Source organism: Centruroides vittatus, unplaced genomic scaffold (genome assembly GCF_030686945.1).
Source record: "Centruroides vittatus isolate TY-2023 unplaced genomic scaffold, ASM3068694v2 contig_18, whole genome shotgun sequence".
Lineage (NCBI taxonomy): Eukaryota > Metazoa > Arthropoda > Arachnida > Scorpiones > Buthidae > Centruroides > Centruroides vittatus.
The window spans coordinates 1,865,446-1,885,258 of NW_027121101.1; the positions used below are offsets into that span (position 1 = coordinate 1,865,446).

At 30.3% G+C, this 19,813-nt stretch overlaps 3 protein-coding genes across 10 annotated transcripts in view; 1 reads left to right on the forward strand and 2 right to left on the reverse strand.

Moving 5' to 3' along the window:
• The window catches only part of LOC136969516 (proteasome activator complex subunit 4-like), a 61,299-nt gene extending 60,028 nt beyond the window's left edge, over positions 1-1,271 (forward strand). The window contains exons 41-45 of the mRNA XM_067263694.1: positions 27-155; positions 227-382; positions 451-525; positions 614-838; positions 927-1,271. Coding sequence (XP_067119795.1) covers positions 27-155; positions 227-382; positions 451-525; positions 614-838; positions 927-1,061 — 720 coding nt within the window. The 3' untranslated portion in view covers positions 1,062-1,271. The remainder of the gene's footprint in view (positions 1-26; positions 156-226; positions 383-450; positions 526-613; positions 839-926) is intronic.
• Positions 136-11,311, reverse strand: LOC136969537 (retinol dehydrogenase 14-like). Of its 6 annotated transcripts, none has more exons than XM_067263734.1 (8): positions 11,188-11,311; positions 3,033-3,204; positions 2,658-2,897; positions 2,496-2,588; positions 2,243-2,428; positions 2,064-2,173; positions 1,780-2,000; positions 136-358 (listed from the first exon to the last, which is right to left on the reverse strand). In XM_067263734.1, the coding sequence occupies exons 1-7, from the start codon at positions 11,206-11,208 to the stop codon at positions 1,803-1,805; spliced, it is 1,020 nt and encodes a 339-aa protein (XP_067119835.1). In that variant the 5' UTR covers positions 11,209-11,311; the 3' UTR covers positions 136-358; positions 1,780-1,802. The 6 variants fall into 6 exon arrangements, with proteins under 6 accessions (XP_067119835.1, XP_067119834.1, XP_067119836.1 ...); XM_067263733.1 differs by lacking the exon at positions 11,188-11,311 and adding an exon at positions 5,372-5,532; XM_067263735.1 differs by lacking the exon at positions 11,188-11,311 and adding an exon at positions 3,644-3,823.
• LOC136969540 (actin maturation protease) lies at positions 11,192-19,659 on the reverse strand. Of its 3 annotated transcripts, none has more exons than XM_067263745.1 (6): positions 19,542-19,659; positions 16,605-16,828; positions 16,418-16,536; positions 16,210-16,333; positions 13,410-13,480; positions 11,192-11,515 (listed from the first exon to the last, which is right to left on the reverse strand). In XM_067263745.1, the coding sequence occupies exons 2-6, from the start codon at positions 16,826-16,828 to the stop codon at positions 11,202-11,204; spliced, it is 852 nt and encodes a 283-aa protein (XP_067119846.1). In that variant the 5' UTR covers positions 19,542-19,659; the 3' UTR covers positions 11,192-11,201. The 3 variants fall into 3 exon arrangements, with proteins under 3 accessions (XP_067119846.1, XP_067119844.1, XP_067119845.1); XM_067263743.1 differs by lacking the exon at positions 19,542-19,659 and adding an exon at positions 19,288-19,344; XM_067263744.1 differs by lacking the exon at positions 19,542-19,659 and adding an exon at positions 18,307-18,828.
• Between the last annotated feature and the right edge of the window lie 154 nt (positions 19,660-19,813).

The following is a 19,813-nucleotide window of genomic DNA, read 5'->3' on the forward strand; positions in this document are numbered from 1 at the left end:
GAGAGACTAAAGTAGTGTATTTATAGTTATGCCAGATGAAGAGTGATACAACTGATGATGAATTGCAAAGAGATTGCACTTACACAATAGCCATATTGGGTCACACTATGTTACGTCCTGACAGTTTAAAAGAAGCCATTGAAACGGCAAAGAAAGTGAGAAACGTTTTATCAAGAAAAATACACTCTGTGATTTCTTTTTATTAAATTTATCAAATTTCTCTTAGATAACAATCAGTTGTTCTTGGCATGCAAGAGCAGCAGCTCTTTCATTTCTTCAGTCTATGGTATTTTCAAATCTGTTCACTGTCATGAAACATTCTTCTTGGAAAGAAGATATTAAACAATTAGTTCTTAATCTATTGCAAGATGAACAAGTTGAGGTAATTAAAATTTCATTGAAATTTAAACCATAATAATAATGATTAAATTAATGAAATAATTTATTAAGGTAAGAGAAGCAGCAGCAGAAACTTTAGGAGGATTATTACATTGTGAATTCATAAAAATTACAGACAGTTTGCTAGTAAGTGCTTTTTTATTAAAGTTTCTACTCAAATTCTTAATTCATTTTGTAATCATAAATTCTATAATTTAATCTAATTTTTTACTAGATGATTTTTAAATCCAAGTGCAGCAGAAAACTTAAAAGACGCGAAGAGAGAAAAGGAAATCCAATTTGTGGATTCACTTACGATCCTGTGGATATAATTGAACGTCACGCAGGAATTTTAGGACTGTGTGCATGCGTAAATGCATACCCCTATGACGTTCCAAAATTTTTACCCGAAGTTTTAGTTCTTTTAGCAGATCACATGAATGATCCACAGCCTATTTTAGTAAGCCATTTGAGAATTTCCTAATAATAAAGTATGCATTTTTAAAAATTTAAGTAACACCATAAATTTCAATTTATTTGATTTACAGGAAACAATAAAAAAGACTTTATCAAACTTCAGACGAACTCATCATGATAACTGGAGGGATCACAAGTTAAAATTCACAGATGATCAGTTGAGCACAATAACAGATCTACTTGTGTCTCCTAATTATTATGCTTGAAGATTTTTTAATTTTAAAATGTATATTAATATAATGAGAAAACTTAACTATAAGCCACAATGTGGTGCATGAAAATAAATTTTGTATTATACTTGGTTCAAACCAATGGTACATAGACTTTTATTACAATAAAGTGACACCAAGTGCCACTTAAAATTCTTTTGTGGGCATAGAAATAAATCACGAGAGCTAATAAAATTTAACATGAAACTTTGTTCAACATCAGTGTGTGCAAGAATTGTACATAGAGCCACAATAGTTTTCATTTCAACCTTTTATAAGGTGAGGTTATCATATTTTACGATTAGTTTGTAATTCAAATATATATAAACTTTTTTTTTTATAACTGTTTATTTCTAAAGGCACAATACTTCTTACATACACATATCACGGTCTGAAATTATCTCCAATATCTTTCAAGCTAATATCATTGTAAAAATAGATCTTTTTTATTGTAAATATAGTTTTTTTTTTTGGGTGCTTTGAAAATCTGACGGATATTTAAAATGGCCACATTGATCATAGTTACGCTTAAGATGCAATGTAGATTTTGATATATTTGTTAAATTCTATTGTTATATGACCTGATAAAATGCATGTTTGTATTTTATTGCATTAAAGACAAAAAAATATTTTCTATGATTATTTTCGAATTTATATAAATAAAAAGGGAAATTATTTTAAAATTCTCTTTTTATCCAAATAAAATGTATTATACCAAAATTTATATTCTTGCTTGATTTAGTTTTGTAGCTGTTTCTTTTCTATACTGTCATATGTATTTTTACTTATGTCCCAAAGTTTACTGGCCAAAAACTCATAATTTATACTCGAAGATAACCGAACTTGCTTGCATTTTTCAAAATGTTTTCCTGATATTTCTTCAACATCTTTTGATACAGCCAAAAATATAGAAGTTTGTGCTCCTTCTTCTGCACTCTGAAAAATTACTATTATTATTAAAAAACTTACTTCTTAATTAATTTCATAACCTAATTTTACCTTTCCGAAAAGAAAAAATATCATTTTGAATATCATTGCCATTAATCCATTTTTGTTTCTCATTATGCCTGTGTTTACAAGTCCAGGATGAAGAGAATTGACAGTTACACCTACATTAGAAATTTTAAATCCAATTGTTATATATAATATTACATTTAATTTCAAATTATGATAAAAACCTGTTTCCTCCAGCCTTTTGCTCAATTCTATTGTAAATAAGATATTTGCTAATTTTGAATTAGCGTATGCTATAGACGGGCGGTAATTCTTTAATAAATTCAAATCTTCGAGATCGATTTTGGCCCATTTGTACATGAGAGAGGAGACGTTAATTATACGACTAGGTGCACTTCGTTTCAAGAGATCTGCAATTTCAATTTATTAATAAGTTATAATTGTCAATAACAAGTTTAATAACAAGAGAGTTCTTACCTAATAACAATAAAGTTAATACATAATGACCAAAATAATTAGATGCCAAAGTCAACTCTATCCCTTCTTCTGTTAATACATGTTCCGAAGATCCTTAAAAGTTTTATATAGGCCTATATAAAATTTGAAATACAAATTTATATTTAAGAAACGTAATTGTACCTGCTATCCCGGCATTATTTATAAGAACGTCCAATCTCTCTTCCGTTTCTATAATTTTTCTAGCAAACGTTTGAACAGATTTTATAGAACTCAAATCTAAGAGTTTTACGACAATGTTAGAATTGCCCGTCGTTGCTACGATCTCGTTAGCAGCTTCTGTTCCTCGTTTTATGCTTCGACAAGCCAAAATAATTTTTGCATTGCATCTGGCTAGCTCTCGTGCCGTCTCTTTACCAATGCCTATTATAAATATTTTTTAAATGTATGCAGATCTACGTTTATGAAATGTAGATCTGCGTACATTTGTACACAGATCTACGTTCAAATTTCACATACATACATAGATTTACGTATCTATGTGAAATTTGAACTGACCTGAATTGGCTCCTGTTATTATTACTGTTTTTCCTTTCATCGTTTCTGAACTATAAGATTTTTCAGTTTTAAACCAATCATAAATTTTTATGATAATTCCTACTGTTATGGCCCCAGTTGTCAACCAAATGACACATTGTTTCATTTCAGAATAATTCCAGTTATCACCAAGCTACAATGAAAGTAATTAATTCCAATTTACATATATATATATATATTTGTACAGACAATAAGTATCATTTCAATACATTCAAACCTCTTTTTGTGTGATTTTTTGTGTGTGGTATATGAATTTCAATCAAATTGGTATACTGCACAAAAATAATTGCACAAAACACATCGCACGTATAAAAAATCACACAAAAAAAGACCACACAAAAACAGGTTTGAGTGTATATTCAATGCAGATTTTTCAAATTATTAATTTATTTGTTACTCTCCAAGCTGTTACAAATATACTCGTTGACAAAAAAGTTGTACCAAAGAGGTGTTAGAATATAATGAAACTTATTAGTGCAAATGTAATGATTGCTATGACATTGTAACCACAATAACAACAAAGGGACAATTTCCTGTGGAACAACAACAAAGTTTAAAGAAACCTTTAGTACCTTGTATACAGACAAGAGGAGGCCCTACATGTAGTTGGGCATGGAGGCATCAAGCATTTTATATTATCCCATGACAGATTTCCCCACGGATGTCGCAACTACTGCTCCCGGGTCCCTCATACCCATGGGTACGCCGACTTTGGCATCTATCCAATTCCACAAACGTTCAACGGACGACAAATCCGGGACCAGTTGGGTGAAGAAAGTTTGGAGAAATTTCCGAGAAACCCTAAATGCACGTGGCCCAAGCATTATCTGCTGGAAAATGGCTGTTTGCAGCCCTACCACAAAAGGCAACTTGTCAGGGTAAAGGATTTCCCGAACATACTGCTACAGTACTGCCGTGCCATGAATGCTCTCGCTTTCACTACTAGGGAGATGACCGACCGTCATACTAGCAGTAGGGGCATCAGTTGTCCTCCACATTAACATGGTGTTCCTTTTTTTCCAATCAGGAACCAAGATTTGTTGCTATATAGCAACAAATCTTGGTTCTGGTATGCTGCCTTAGCAGTTCGTGTATCTGTCACAGCATCTCTACAAAGAAACTATTGCAATTATTCATGTTTTGTCATGAGCAGTAGATCCCCTCTCCTGGTAGTCTCGTGTCTGTTTGGGGTGTCCAGAACTTGCTTGCCACGTGTGTCCTCATATCCATTGCCACCAACACCACTTCACAGTTAGGTCAGAACAACCCAGATGTTGAGCAGTTTCTTCAGCTTAACCATGTAGCCTTTCTCAAACCGTAATGTACAGTACAGGCATGCTTGGCATTTGAAGATCTCCACACAAGTACCCCGAAAATTCTGAACAGTGAACCTCTGCAACTCTTGTAGGTATTTGGTGAGTGATTTTAAAGCACTCTGGTAGCATTACTTGGCCTGCAATCAGATTACAACAAATCATTTACACACCTATTTAAGACATGGCTATATGTCAAGTTTTGTGGTAATTGGACAATTCTATTTGGGCATAAATTGTCAATGAGTATATAAGGAAATTTATTAAATAATAATTTTAAATACAAAAACGAAAACTAATATAAATCTTTAATCGACAGATCAATTTATGAAATTGAATCAACTTCAATAAATTTTATTGGTGGTTAGTTGCCACTGGAATATACAGTGAATTTATAGATTGGCCACTGCAAATAACCACTCAATTTCCAAGTAAATATGAAAAACTGAAAGCTACATTAACAGTGAAAAACAAAATATCTATCGAAAAAAAATCATTTATGAAAGAAAGTAATGAAGCATTGAATATAAAATCACTAAACAAAAATTTATTACCTTTTTTTTAGAATATTTAATCAACACAAAGATAACTTATACTCTATAACGTTGTTAATAATCTATTGCATCTGAATTACTGTTTCAATTTATTATTTTTATATCTTATCTTATTTTAGAAATTTATTTCTAATCTTAACTTCAAACAATTAATTCTGATAATGATATCAGTTACATTTTATATTCCAATTATTATTAATTTTGAACTTTCATCAATGAAAGTATCATTATAAAATTACTGTATTTATGGTTCACTGAAAGTATGAAGTATTAATGCGTTGGAATACCTGATTAGCAATATCTAGAGGTCAATTCTTCAATTGATCAGTTCACTAAAAATCAGCCAGAGTTCAACAATAAACTTACTATTTCTATTGTTTTTCCCCTCGCATCCAATATTACCTGACATCTTTACGAATGAAATTTAACTTACCTGTACGTGTTCGTTATCGGGAGCCATAATAGAATTCTTCGCGATTTTACTGTTACCCGATTGGTGAACGCTTTGTGGATCGATAATTATGGTAGACGATATAAGATAATCGAGTTGATAGAATTCGTCGAAATTCGGCTCAATTATAAATCGAATTTCCGACAAATTTATAAGCAATTGGCATAACTAACAATGTCGATAGAGAATTATTATTTTTGGACGATAATAGCTTAACATCCCCCCAAAAAAAACAACAGATCGAAAAGACTTGGCCTCCTGCGAACATTACAACGTGTGTGTGTGTGTGTGTTGGTATGCGATCATATTTCGGGTGTAAAGCACGCAAACTTCATTTATCAGGGTTGGTTTGGATGGTCTTTCCAAGTTTTTACACATTTTGTAGAAAATTGTTTTGCGACGTTTGTGAGATCATTCAAACATTATTGCTACATGGATAAACCAGCAACGATAGGGTTTCTCATTTCCCGGTCTTTTGCTTGTCCCGGGATTCCGGGATGAAAGTGAACTGTTTCCCGGAATCCCGGGACAAAATTAATTGTTTTTAACATATACAAAATATCATGAAATCAAATAATATAATTATTTTTCTTTTTTTAAAGTAATTTAATACGTTCTGTAACCTCCAAAATCATATTAATAATGCTGTGTAAGATATATATTAAAAATTACCTTTGAATTACGTAGAAATTTTCACAAATAGAAAAAATTTATTAATATATTGCTGGAAACTGCATACAACAACAAAAAATGACTTTGAATTGAGTTTAATAAAACAAAATTTAAAGAAAAATGAATTTAGATCAAACTTTTAACTTAGAAGGTAATTTTTGATTTTTTAAATAAAATATAATACAAAATATTGTAATTTTTTGTAAGATTTTAAAAAGCAAAGATGGTCGATACTCCGAGCACTCAGTCTGATTCTTATTTTAGTAATGAAAAGTCTTGCTACCGAGAATGCCCTTTCCGATTCAATTGGAATCGTGTTTAATGCATTTAAGAGAAGACAAATATGTGTTTTTCACCTGTAGCCTGGAAGATTCCTAGTTCGTTTTCGAGATTGTAGTACTTCTTTTGTTCTCTAGTATTCTCGATTTGTCTACCTCGACTACTTTAATAGAAACATCATAGCCCAATAATTCGGCAGTTCGCTTGTCTATGAAGAAAAACTTCATACTTGCAGACTTCGTACTCGTTTGTATCCTTGCCCAATTTGCACAACCTGGCGTTACGCAGTCATTGAAGCTACTGGACATGGTTAAAAATTAAGACAGCATTAGCACAATTATTCCAGATATTACTGGTAAAGAATTTTGAGAGTTCTGCCACAAATAAGCTACGTATTGATTATTGACCATTTGTGACGTGCCATAACGAGCAAAAATAAAAAAACTAATAAGTAGGTTTAAAATTAATAAATACAAATGTATTCTGACAGTTTAGGAGTTAATTATACTTTCTATTTGCAAAATTTCCTCAACCTTAACGTAAAATAAGAAAAAAATTGAATTTTTAAGAAATTTGCTGGATTTTCCGGGATAAGAAAAATTTCCCGGGTTAAAAAAACAACCGGGATCCCGGAATTTCGTTTGAGAAACCCTAAGCAACGAGTTGCTCGACCAAAGCCACTTGATCGCTTCGCTAGTAAGGCCGTACCAAGGTCCTAGAGGCCGTCCGCCGTAAGGAAAATTGCCGTATTCACACTGTTTCCATTTTTCGTCGCTGCGAAAGATTTTGGCGCTAGTTATCGGCGAGAATCACGTGTTGAGTAGATTGGATGTTTTGTACTGTACTGTACTTTCGTGTGCAGGTATAGCTATTTTATGAAATTGTGATAATTATATATAGTTATACGGTTGACGGGACTTTCTCTTCAACAGCAGCTTGGTATATAGATATAAATACATTCATTGTGTAGTTTAAATAGTAAAGGCACATTATGCCTAAAAATTGTTGCGTGCCTTTTTGTACTTCGTATTCTGGATCTAAAACTTCTCCTAAAGGATTAAAAGTTATATTTCATGAAATTCCATCTAACGAAGAACTGAGACAGAAGTGGTTAAATGTTATATCAGACAAGGAAATAAAAAAGGATCGCCGTAGATACCAAGTAGCAGGTCAGTTATGTGTAGCCTGCATTTTGTAGAAAGTGATTATAAAATTGGATCTAAAAGGCGCGTTTTACGTTCATCATCATGCCCCTCGCAGTTTCCAAACTATCCCCCACATAAGCGTCCTCAGACAGAAAAAACAAAGAGAACGCCATTACAACGGAATTTAGAAGTACTGAACGTGCAAATCCACCACGGAAAAGGAATAAGCTTGTTGACCAGCAGGATCCTCAGCATGAAAGCACAACTGTAGACACTGAAGTTACTGGTGGGCCCGTTTATAACAATACTGATTTTGAGGAAGGAAGGAAGAGCAATATGGTAAATGCTGCATGTCAAACTAATAATGACTTGGAACTAATTGTTAACAGTTTTTTAATATTCTGTAACAAGCTAAAAGCTACACTTTGGAGAAAGAATGCAAAATTGGCAGATTTACAAGCGCAGCATGATAAAAATGCTCTAAAATTGAAAGCCTACGAAGAACATAAATTGATTGAAGCAGTAGGAAAAATAGCAGCATTAGCTGAAACTGGGAACACTGGAGCAGTATTTCTTGTTGACCAGATTTTCAATTTTGATAAACGATGCCCCAAATGGAGTAATGATGTAATTCGTGAATGTAATGGAAAGTTTTATGGAAAGTTAAATCACCAAAAGGTTATGATCATGCTCGTGTTAGAAAGCTGCTTCGTTTGCCTTGCAAGTCAGCTCTTGCAAAGTATGTAGGCCAAGCTTCGGGTGTAATTGGCATCACACCTTTAATAAAGCAAATGTTATGTACTGAAAAAGAAACTTTTACATCTACAGAAGAATGCTATGCTTCATTAATTATGGATGAAATGACTATTGATCAGAAGCTAGTTTATGATAAGCAGTTAGACAAAATATTTGGTTTTGTCGAAACAGGTGAACATGGAAAGGTTTGTGAACCTCAGAAAGCAGCCAATCGCATGTTGTGCTTTCTCCTCAGGGGACTTTCATCTTCTTATGCAGTACCTGTTGGGTATTTTTTCACATTCTGTTTAAAAGATGCTGAACTGCTAAGGATGATGCTCGATGTTTTGTCAGAGGTAGAAAACTTAGGTTTTTCAGTGATACGTATTGTTGCTGATAATCATCAGACAAATACAACTATGTTCAAAGCTCTTGGAAATGGAGAACTTTTACATAAAATACCTCATCCGTATAAAACCATTAGACCTCTCTTTCTGTCATTTGATCCAAATCACGTAATTAAGAATTTGCGATCCATATTATTGGAAAGAAAGATGACAGATGGAAACGAGCGTAGAGCGAGGCGCGAACCCACGACCGAACTCCCAGTGTTCAGGATACGAAGATCGCTTGGCCACTGGTGGGCCACATAGTATAGACTTCGATGTTTTGACTTAAAGTAAAATGTCTAGCTCGTTGGCTTCAGTCCATCACACGGCTTGGCGAATATCTTGTTGGAAGATCGAATTTTCCTGCAGACATAGAAGACAAAAAAAAAAATGCTGGTGCAAAATTGCCCGGTAGCATTGTGCATTGACGACCATCATAAAAATTAAATCATCAATGCCAGAATACCCAACACGTCCTATACTTGCACCATGCCGAAAACTTGACTTTTTTCTTCAGTTTTGGATGAGATTTTCATTGGGATGATCGTCCACTCGATATTTTCGTATACGACTAGGAAAGCCGACTCGTCAGACCTAAAAAAGACATCGATTCTTCACCAATCCGCATACAATCCATACAACAAATTATCAGCTTATACCCATCTTTTAGAACATAACAAGATAACAGATTTCACAAAGAAAGGTCTGTACGTTTTTTACTGCAATGTCAGAAGTTTAAATAATAACTTTTCAGAAATTACGGACGTTATACAAGAATATAATTGCAATTTCGGCATACTAGCAATGACCGAAACATGGACTAATGAACGTAATCCTCCACCAAAGATGTACGATTACCAAAGAGAAAATTGTCCTTTGCAGATTAACTGATTATATGAGCTTAAATATGTTAAAATTAAACACAAATAAAACGAAATACTGTATCTCTGCTTTGTAAATAAAAATTTTAAAAATGTCGATATGGAACAACTTCAAATTGAAATAAATGAAAAAAAAAGATGGAGGGAATAAACAATATAAAACATCGCGTCATATTGATAGACACATCGAAAATTTAACTAAAACTGTCGCTAAGTCCACTGGAATAACAAGGAAAATACAGGACTTGTTAAATATAAACACGGTAAAACGACTATATCACACCTGCATTGAATCAAAAATCCAATACGGCACAATCAAATGGGAACCACATCTGATTATATTGTAAACTGTTTCAAACACAACAAAATCCTCTAATTAGAGCCATATTTAAACTGATTCGTTACGAACCAATCTCCTATTATTATCAACAAGAAAAAATAGATAACATGATGAAATCTTGTGAGTTTTCATGGGTGTTTCAAGTTGGAGCTTCAGCTTTCTTCATCTTACTTATAGAAAAAAAAAGCCCCTCTATAAAAAGCAAAAAAAAAAAAAATTCTCTCTCCAGATATTTGAAACTTGTAAGAATATGTAATGGAATCAAACAGAATCCACTCTTGATTTGATCTGAATTCTTTGGACAAAAAATTAGAAAAGGTATTCCCATGTTATATTTAGTAACATAATAGTGTGTGTCAAGTTTGTAAAACTGTAAACTAACTTGTGAATTTCCGTACCTACCACATAACCGTATCTTCTTATGATGGATGAGATTTTTAATTTTCTTCATTATATATAGGATGTCCCAAAAGTTTGGAAACACAATATAATGAGTCTGTAGATGATGGCAGGCCAAAATAAACAATGGGAATATATATTATGATGTGTGCCTGATCCAATGGTGACCATTAAATTGACCTGAAAGGGCATTTTTAAGGTCATTTAAAAAAATCTTTAAAACCATACATCAGACCAAAAATTTCAACTATAAAATTGTAGGCCATACAAAAATCAGCAAGAATCTGCTTTTGTTTGCTATATATAGACATGAAAATAAAACAAAAGCAGTTTTGGATGCACAGTTTTAAAGACATTTTAGAATGACCTTAAATGCTCTTCCAGATCAACTTAATGATCACCATTGGATTAGGCACACATCATAACATATATTCCCATTGTTTATTTTGGCCTGCCATCTGCAGAGACAAGACAAGACTATCCAGACTTTTGGAATACCCTGCACTGTACACATAAATAGTACATATGCATGTATCATATATTATGCTGATATATTTTAGACCATATTTAATATTGACAGTTTATTACATAAATATATTCTTCTCTTCAGGAAATTATGGTACTTCATAAATGTATTAATAATAAAAAATGCTTTTTTAATTACCATATAATCAAACATTTAATTTTTGTAATGCAAAATGTACCGTTCTACATAAAACTTTATATATTGTATTAGTTATTGAAATTGTCCATTTTGTATATATTACAAAAGAAAATTTGAAATTTGCACAGTTATATCTAACAAAATGTTTCTAGATTTACAAGCAATAAATTCTCGTTTTTTCTTTATGGATTTAAATAGCCACCATATATCATTGAAAGTTTGTGAATACATATTTAAAAAAATACATTCTTAATGGAAAATAAATAATAATTAAATATTAAACTAATTACTTACAAACTTGTAGTTCTTCAGCATTTATTTAATAAAACAGCATGATTAGATAATTCATTTTGGATACCATTTTTTGGTAAAATGAAGTCACTCGCGACATGTTTCACACTAAATTCCGATAAATTTTTATTGCTTTTACATAACTGATCAAAGTTCCAAATTTGGACTCTATTGCTCTTTCCTTGTCTTGCAAAGACAAAAATTGGAGTATTTTCATCAATATCAAAAGGAAATGAATTGCTTTTCCAATGAATGATATGAGATGAATCAGTATCTTTTGAACATGGTTTCAAAGATTCACATTGATTTTCATTTATAACGATGCAAAAGCCTATATTAAAAAAATTATTAAATCTTATAAGCATGATTGAAAAATACTGTATTATACATTGGAAAATATTAGAGATTAAACAATTTTTTAGACTAAATTTTAAAAGTTAGAATTAAAAATATAAGGGTGGATCAATAAATAACCAGCCAATAAGAACATTCCATGCTGTTGCTTTGGCTGGTTATTTACTGATCCACTCTCATAAAAAACATATTTTTTTTATTAAAAAGATTTTTATACAGATACACCATCAAAATTCTGGCAACCAATGGTCCAGCACAAATTCTTTAATCTGGACAAAGTTACTAGAGGGAACTTGAAAGTCCCTTGGCCACCAGACTAGTTTACAGATGGCATTGTGTGTAGGATGTACTTATTTATGTTATTGACACTGCCCTTGTTGGCAGTGATACCACATGTTGTGATGTTCTTAGTTTATTTTGCTTAAATTTAACACTAGCTATGGCTTCTAAGAGAAATGAGTGTGTCAGATGTAATTTACATATAATATCTATTTAATTCAAGTTTCTAGCAGCCAATGGTATATTTTAGACACATGGGAAGTGTATAATTAGTAGGTTAGAGGTATGTGTTAATGAATTATTATTATACGTGACTATGATTGGTCCAGCAAAAATGGTTAATCCAGCAAGGCCTGAACCAAGGGTGCTGGAAATTCAGAGGTGTACTTGTATTTTTTTTTAAATGTAAAAAATAGAAAATTTCTAATTAAAAATTTAAACTAGAAATTCAAATATTTTTTATTTATCCAATTGGTCTTCCTTTTTAAACTTTGGTTATAAAGTAAGAAACCTTCCTATTATTTATGAAATTTGGATGAGATTGAATATAATCTGGATCTTCGTGGTTTTTTTTTTTACAAATATTCATTCACATTACGTAAATCGGACTGTCTGTACTGAGGCTATCAATATAGTCCAATAAAGAAAAACTTTATAGAAAATCCAACTATTTCACTTTCTTAACAAATTTTAGAGTGTATTGTACACTTTTCAAACGTCATTAAATATATGAATAAGTTAAAACTCAACAACTATAACTATGAGAGAAATGCTTTAATAAAATTTGCATGAACAATTGTTATGTAGCTTTCAAGTACCTTTGAGTTATATCTTCTGGAAAGCAAAAACAAACAAGATTTTCCTGAAGACAAATGAGATAACTCAAAGTACTTGAAAGCTATGTAATGATTGTTTATACACAGTCCATCAAAGCATTTCTTATATTGTATATAATGTTGTAATATAAATATATTCTTTCAATTCCTCGTCCTTTGCTCATTTTTGTAAACATGATATCTAATTTAATAATTTGTTTAATGATGTTAAAGAAAACAATCTAATGATTAATATCTTTATTAAATTACTCTCTCATATATTTAATTATTAGTAAAAGAAAATAAAATAAAAATAAAAATTGAAAATAAGTTATATAAATAAATAGCTATATCAACTTTTAAGAAAATTATGCTATAAATGATGATTCTAATGGAATTTTTTATTTTGAACAAATCATCTTCTAATCAATAGTGTAACTAGCTAGGTGCAGATAGTGCAATAACACACTCAACAGCTGTAAGTGAACGGATTAACAGTGCAATGCACTGGACTAGTTGGTTACTATCACGTTGTCAAGGAAAAATAATAATTTTCAAATATTTCATATGAAAGTATAGAGTATTTGAATATGTCTATTTATATTTTTATTCCGTTATAAATTTTTGGGATCTGTGACTCTTGCTCTGCCACTGCTTTTAAACATAATGATATATAATGCCCCAATCTTTAGTTAATTAACAAATAAAATAAACCAAAATAAATTGCTCAATCTGAAATAAATAATAATTAGATAAATATCTAAGTTAAAATATTACCTGTAATAACAGCCCAATGTGCAGTATGTCCTTTTTTACAACATGGCTCATGGTTACTATCAGCATCATAACTTTACTCAATTATGGAAATTATTATATACAGTAAAATATATTTTATGAAATGCCATCATTCCTTGTCAACTGCAATTTTCTTAACTATGGTTTGGAAATAACACAATTTATTTAATATTTTGATTACTGATAACATATTGTATTTTAAAACGAAACAAAAAATTTTCTATTGACAATGAGACAGTAACAAACGAAGAGAAAGTGTTTTTTGAGAGAAACTGAAATGTTAGTGATAATTTGCAGTAAACTGCAATAAACAAGGAAATGCAGGTGGCATACAATTGTATTGATCATTTTATAACATTAGTCCAGTTACTCAAGATAGTTTAAACTTTAGACGTGGAGAAAACCTGGAAAACTCCACGTGGCCAGCCTATCCTGGTGAGGCACAAACCCACGACCAAACTCCCAGTGTTCGGGGAACAGAACCGCTTGGCCACTGGGCCCAATTTTTAAAAGTGTTGTGATACTTTTTAATTTGAAAAACTTTTAGAATTGATCTTTATTTCTTATAATTTACAAATATTTTCATTTATACTATTATATTTTTGATGTAAAATTTATTATAATACAATTACATTCAGTATCATGGTTAACATTCTTCTATTTCTTGCCGACTCTCTGATTTGACAACTATGATTTTACCAACCAAGCTATTTTTTGGAATGCACACCCTGCATTAGTTGGCAAGGGATGCCTCTAATTTGTAAGAAAGCTCTATTTGTAAAGATTTCTCTCAAACAAAAATAATTTGATAAAGTTTAAATAATGTTTGTTTTTAATGTTTAAATTTCCTATACAATTTATTTTGTAAATTATATAAAATAGAATTATTGTAATTCTGGAAACCTAACACAATAAAATCAAACATGTATTTAGTAAACTTGTCTTTAAAGCATATAAAACTTATTAACATAATAGCGACAAATCACAAAACAAAACTGCTTTCTTAAGGATGCCAAAAATTATTTATTTTGAAACACATTTGGCCCTAAGCAAGTAGTTTTGTTTCTTGATTATCAGTACATTAGTGAATATTTTGATAAAGTTTTTGAAAATTATATTTTGATAAATCATAAATAAAATTAACTTCTGTAGTTATTTGAGGTTTTAGTAATGCAAAATGACATTGATGTTTTAACAACAACAAATGAAATAATTGAAAGTTTTTGCAAAATCATAAAAGTGATTTTGCAAAAACTTCATTCATTTTATGATTTATAAGTTTTATCAATAACTCAATGACTAAGATTAATTTAAGAATATTACTATTTTATTTATACTTAGTGGGAAAAAAAATTACAAGAATTTCTCAAAACAAATATTTACAAATAATGCTAACAACTTTCAATAAAAAATAAAGTTTTATTTAATATTTAATAAAATAAAAAAAATTTCTTGCTTTAGGAAACCAAAAATATTTATTTTGAAACTTTTACAGCCTCACTTTAAGGCCTTTATTACTATTAATTTGACTGTTCTATTAAATTCATTCAATTTTTATGCTTACTAACAAAAAATTGATTAGCACAAACCCAATGAAACAGAATTACACAAAACTAAATAAAGCGCACACAGTAAATATTTTATATTTTAATTTTACTAAGAGTTTAAATATGAAAATGTAATATGAACATGTTTAATAATGATTTATATCATTAAATTGCTAAATATATATATACAGTAGAGCGTCATTTATCTGAATCAATTGGGGACTGGGGTTGTTCGAATAACTTATTTTTCGGATAACCGATTATGTACGAAAAAATATATTAACCTATTCCATGTTGAAATTTTTCTCCGTTGCATGTCGCTATGCGTTGAATTTTCGTCAATGTTAAGCCTAACATAAATTTTTTAAAATATTAATTGTGCCTATTGTATCGTTAAAAATTATTTCTTTATTTTGTACAAACAAAATAAATATATTGAAAAATATAAAAACAAAAAAATTATATTTTGGAAGTTAATCTAGTATCAAAAACATTCAATCCAGCACCACACAGTCCGACTGGAACGCTTTCGGTTAACCGACGTTTCGGTTGATTGGCTTTCAGATAAAAGACGCTCTACTGTATATATATTTAGCAATTAATCGATAAATTAAGCCATACAATCTGCTGGATTTTTAAGGCTATAGCATGATTAACAGGGCCAGCACTACCATATGGGCAAACTGGGCATTTTCCCAGGGCAGCAAATGTTCATAAATTTATATAAAATTTTCAAGTTTAGTATTTTTTTGAATATTTTAAAATTTTTATCTATATTACATGGTATGAGTTGAATATTGATTGAGAGAGCAGGGTATGACACTTCTAATTGGTATGGCATTTCAAATCAAAATTTTTTTCATTTTATGTAGGGGAATAATGGGGGGGTTGAATGCATGCCTTGCCCCAGGTGGCATAAACTCTAGTGCCAGCTATGCAGCTAATTATAATAACTTGCTCTGGGCCAATTTCTTTTGCAAAACCTTCTAAATTTAAAATTATTAATTAATTTATCTATTTATTAATTATTAAATGCATCATGAGATGGCAGCCTAACCACTTACCTCTTGTCAAATTACTTTATGTGCAGCTTTTGTAATTAATCATATTATCACCTCAAAAATCAAGCAGATTGTCTGGCTTATATTAAATATTGGGTTAGTCGATGTAATGTTAATTGATATATTTATAATCAGCATCTATTATATGTTCTAAGGAAAAATTATAAAGGATACGGCACAAGTAATGGTAAACCCAACAATAAATGTTTAAAAATTCTCTCTCTCTCTTTCTCCAAATCAACAATCAAAACAGCATCACAACATAATAGATCTTCTGCCAAATCTCTCATTTGTGAAGCTGAAAATTAATATATTATTATATATTTAATCAAATAAATAATTGAATTGTATTAATTGTATCATTACAATGAACAGTTCCCACCTGAAAACATTTCACCTTTCTTTGTAAACTTTAATTCTTTTGCTCTCTCAAAAACAGTATCAACCATTAAAGTTCTGGATAATAACTGACTTGCCATACACAGTGCAACAAGACCACATCTAAAAATATTTTAAATAGTTTCACTTATGTATTATTTATACATGAATAAACTAAAAATTAATCTTACTTCGGTCCATCTTGAAGAATTGGTTTCACTTGATGATACACTGAAATAATAAAACTATCAACTTTGCCATTAGTAATATAATTCCAGGATGCTTGGCAAGCTTTTGTTATTTCAGTTTCTTGATTTAATAATGTGTTTTCAGTAGTAATTTTTGCATCAAATGTTGCAGGTATTGATGGTGGTAAAGGTGGTGGGATTGGTGCTTGTGGAATCTTTGATCCCATCTAAATTAAACAAACTAAAAAATTTTTAATACTTTAATACTAATTTTAATACTACTGTAAACTTTAATTTTGCATAATGATTTAAAATTTTACTGCAAAAACTTGCATATATGTTTAATTATGTTAGGTACAGCATTTAAAGTGAATTTTTTGACATTTAAACTAAAAACAAAAATGTTCATACATTTTTAATTATTTTTTATTACTGCTACTTAAGACATTACAAATTTAATGAAAATGCATAAATTTTAATTTTCTGCTTTCAATTACTATATATATATTTTTTTGTTTTGTTTATTTTGATGTCTAGAATGCTATGTGCAAGTAAAATTATTTTCTACAATAAATTTCAATGACATAACTCTTTCAATTATTATTATGGAAATATTTTAAAAAAATAAAAGACAAGTTGTAATATTTTATCAATAAAAGTATTTTTTCTATACTTTTACTATTCTTCAATTGCTTTAACATTTGCTAACAATTTAAAGTTCTTTAAGATTTCTAATTCTTTGATACATGAAATTTCTTTCATTTTAATACTGAATTTTATGTTGAAAATTAATTTAATACAAACATTAAACCTTTAAAGGAGCATAATATTCAAAACATTACATTTCATTATATTAATTCTTTAACGATAAATCTGTTTAGTATCAATAATAAACTGGTTTTTAATTTGATTATTAAAGATATCAAACATATGTAAAATTGCCATCTATCCCACTTTTGTTTATTAAGTCCCATGTCCTACAGCAATGCTGGCTGTAAGATCAAACTGTTCTATCAAGAGAAAATGGGCACAAAGTTTATATTATTTATACATTGATTTGCAAGGCTGGGGCATGCCAAAACTTCTTGCACAGAGTGCAGATAAGACTAGAGATAGTACTATCTTGCAGTGTAGTGTGTAGTGATTTTAAGACTCAACATTCAACCTTAATGGCTGACATTTTTACTTTCTTATTGTAGGAACTTAGTTGCAGTGTGGTGCTTTATGTGTAAATAACTGCATTATATACTTAACCACTTTCTGGGACTTTTGTAAATAATTAAATGCATTTTAATTATTGAACACACTGAATTATATTATTTTAATAATTTGAAAGACATGAAAAACAAATCTGCTTCAGTCTTACTCAAATGCAGGTTAAATCCCAAGAATATTATTAACTTAATGCAGGTGGAATTTTTTAAAACAGATGCTCCAAATATGCTAAAAATTGTGGAGTATGCTGTATGATTTTTCTCATTAAACATAGCATCTGTAAAAGCAACATTACAGATTCAAGTCAATTTTAAGAAAAGTTGTTCAGAAGTTTTTAGTTTTGTAAAAACTAGCTGACATTGATAGAAGAAGCCACAAAGGCCAAATAAAAAAGTAGACATTTAAAGTATATCTAAATATTGGGAGCTGTAGTATGTTTTTTTTTAGGTATGTGATATAATACATTAATATAGTTCATTCTTATGTTCACACATTTCACTGTTTTCTTCTTTCAAGTCTATTTTCCCATCACGCATCTTTGACAAGGAAAATATTGTCTCTCACTTTTTTACTTTCCAAATGTAGCAAATATAAACATATAAAAATACTTTCTTTAGAAAAGTGTATTATTTTAAAAAATTTATGCATTATAATTTTTTTTATTTCATCAATCACTTTTAATGCTGCTAAAAATTTTACAAGTGGCAATTTTTGTACGAGTTTTAATTATAACATGATTAAATAAATAGATATATACATTTTTAAACTTAAAGGACTGAAATTAATGAATGATATGTGTTAAATATTAGTATTTAATTTAATTGGAATCTTTATATACATGAACTCTGTTTAAGGAACTTAATTCAAATTCTTCCATAAATGCTGTGTAACTCACAGTCAGTGGTTTTCAACTGCCAGTCTGTGCAAAAATTTTTGATTGTACTGACACTGGCACAGTTGATTACAGGTAACATATAAACAGTTATCTAGAGTTGTTACACTTTGTTATGTACTGTACAGTCACTCTAGATATGCATATATAGATGCAATAACCATAATTCATAGTCACATATATTACTGGTCCACACAAAATTATCCATAATTTTACCATTCTGCGATTAGAAAAAGGTCGAGAAACACTGCTGTAAATTAGTTATTAACAAATTATTCCAATTATTTATTCGAAAACCAAAGCATTAACATTATATATGTGAATATCCATATAATTTTTAATCGCAAAAATTAATATCTGTAAATATTGGAAAATGTCTAAAAATAAGTATGTCATGCGAGAGTTCTCTCTTCAAACGTAATTTATACATTCTTCTACTTAAAGACTCCATTTAGAAACAAATCAAGTGCAGTTAATAAATATTTTTTGAGAATGTAAGTTAGTCAATCGTTGAAGAAACAAATGTTAATGTACGCAAATGTTATTAATAGTTTTAATTTGTATAAACACTTTGAATACCTAAACAAGTGCCAGAATTCAAAATACACACGTATTTAGCTAACAGCTACATTAGCGCCCTCTGTAGGAATTAATTTAACGTATTAATTATCAAAATTTATTCTAGTACAATTACAAACGAGAGGATTCTTCAACATTTAAATTACACTAAATATTATTATTATTGAATTTTCCAATATTAATCAATAAGAAGTTATCGCATAATGAAATTTTCATTCGGAGTGAATTCTTCTAACGAAGCTTATTAACAGTACCTTAATCCATAATGGAATCAGCCGGCATGGAGGAAGAATGAGGGGGTATACTATAGATTACTCCCTATGGAATTTCGTGTGTTTGGGTATATATCTAAACTCAGGGGACCGAGACGAGTTCAACGATACTCTACTTTTGGACCGGAGACGAAAAATAAAAAAGTTATCATACTTTTTTCCGGCGATCGCGCGATGATAGGGAGTCGCGTCGCTCTCCGCTAAGTCGGCCTCGCTATCGCGATCGGGAGTCCCGTCGCTTGCCGTTAAAATTG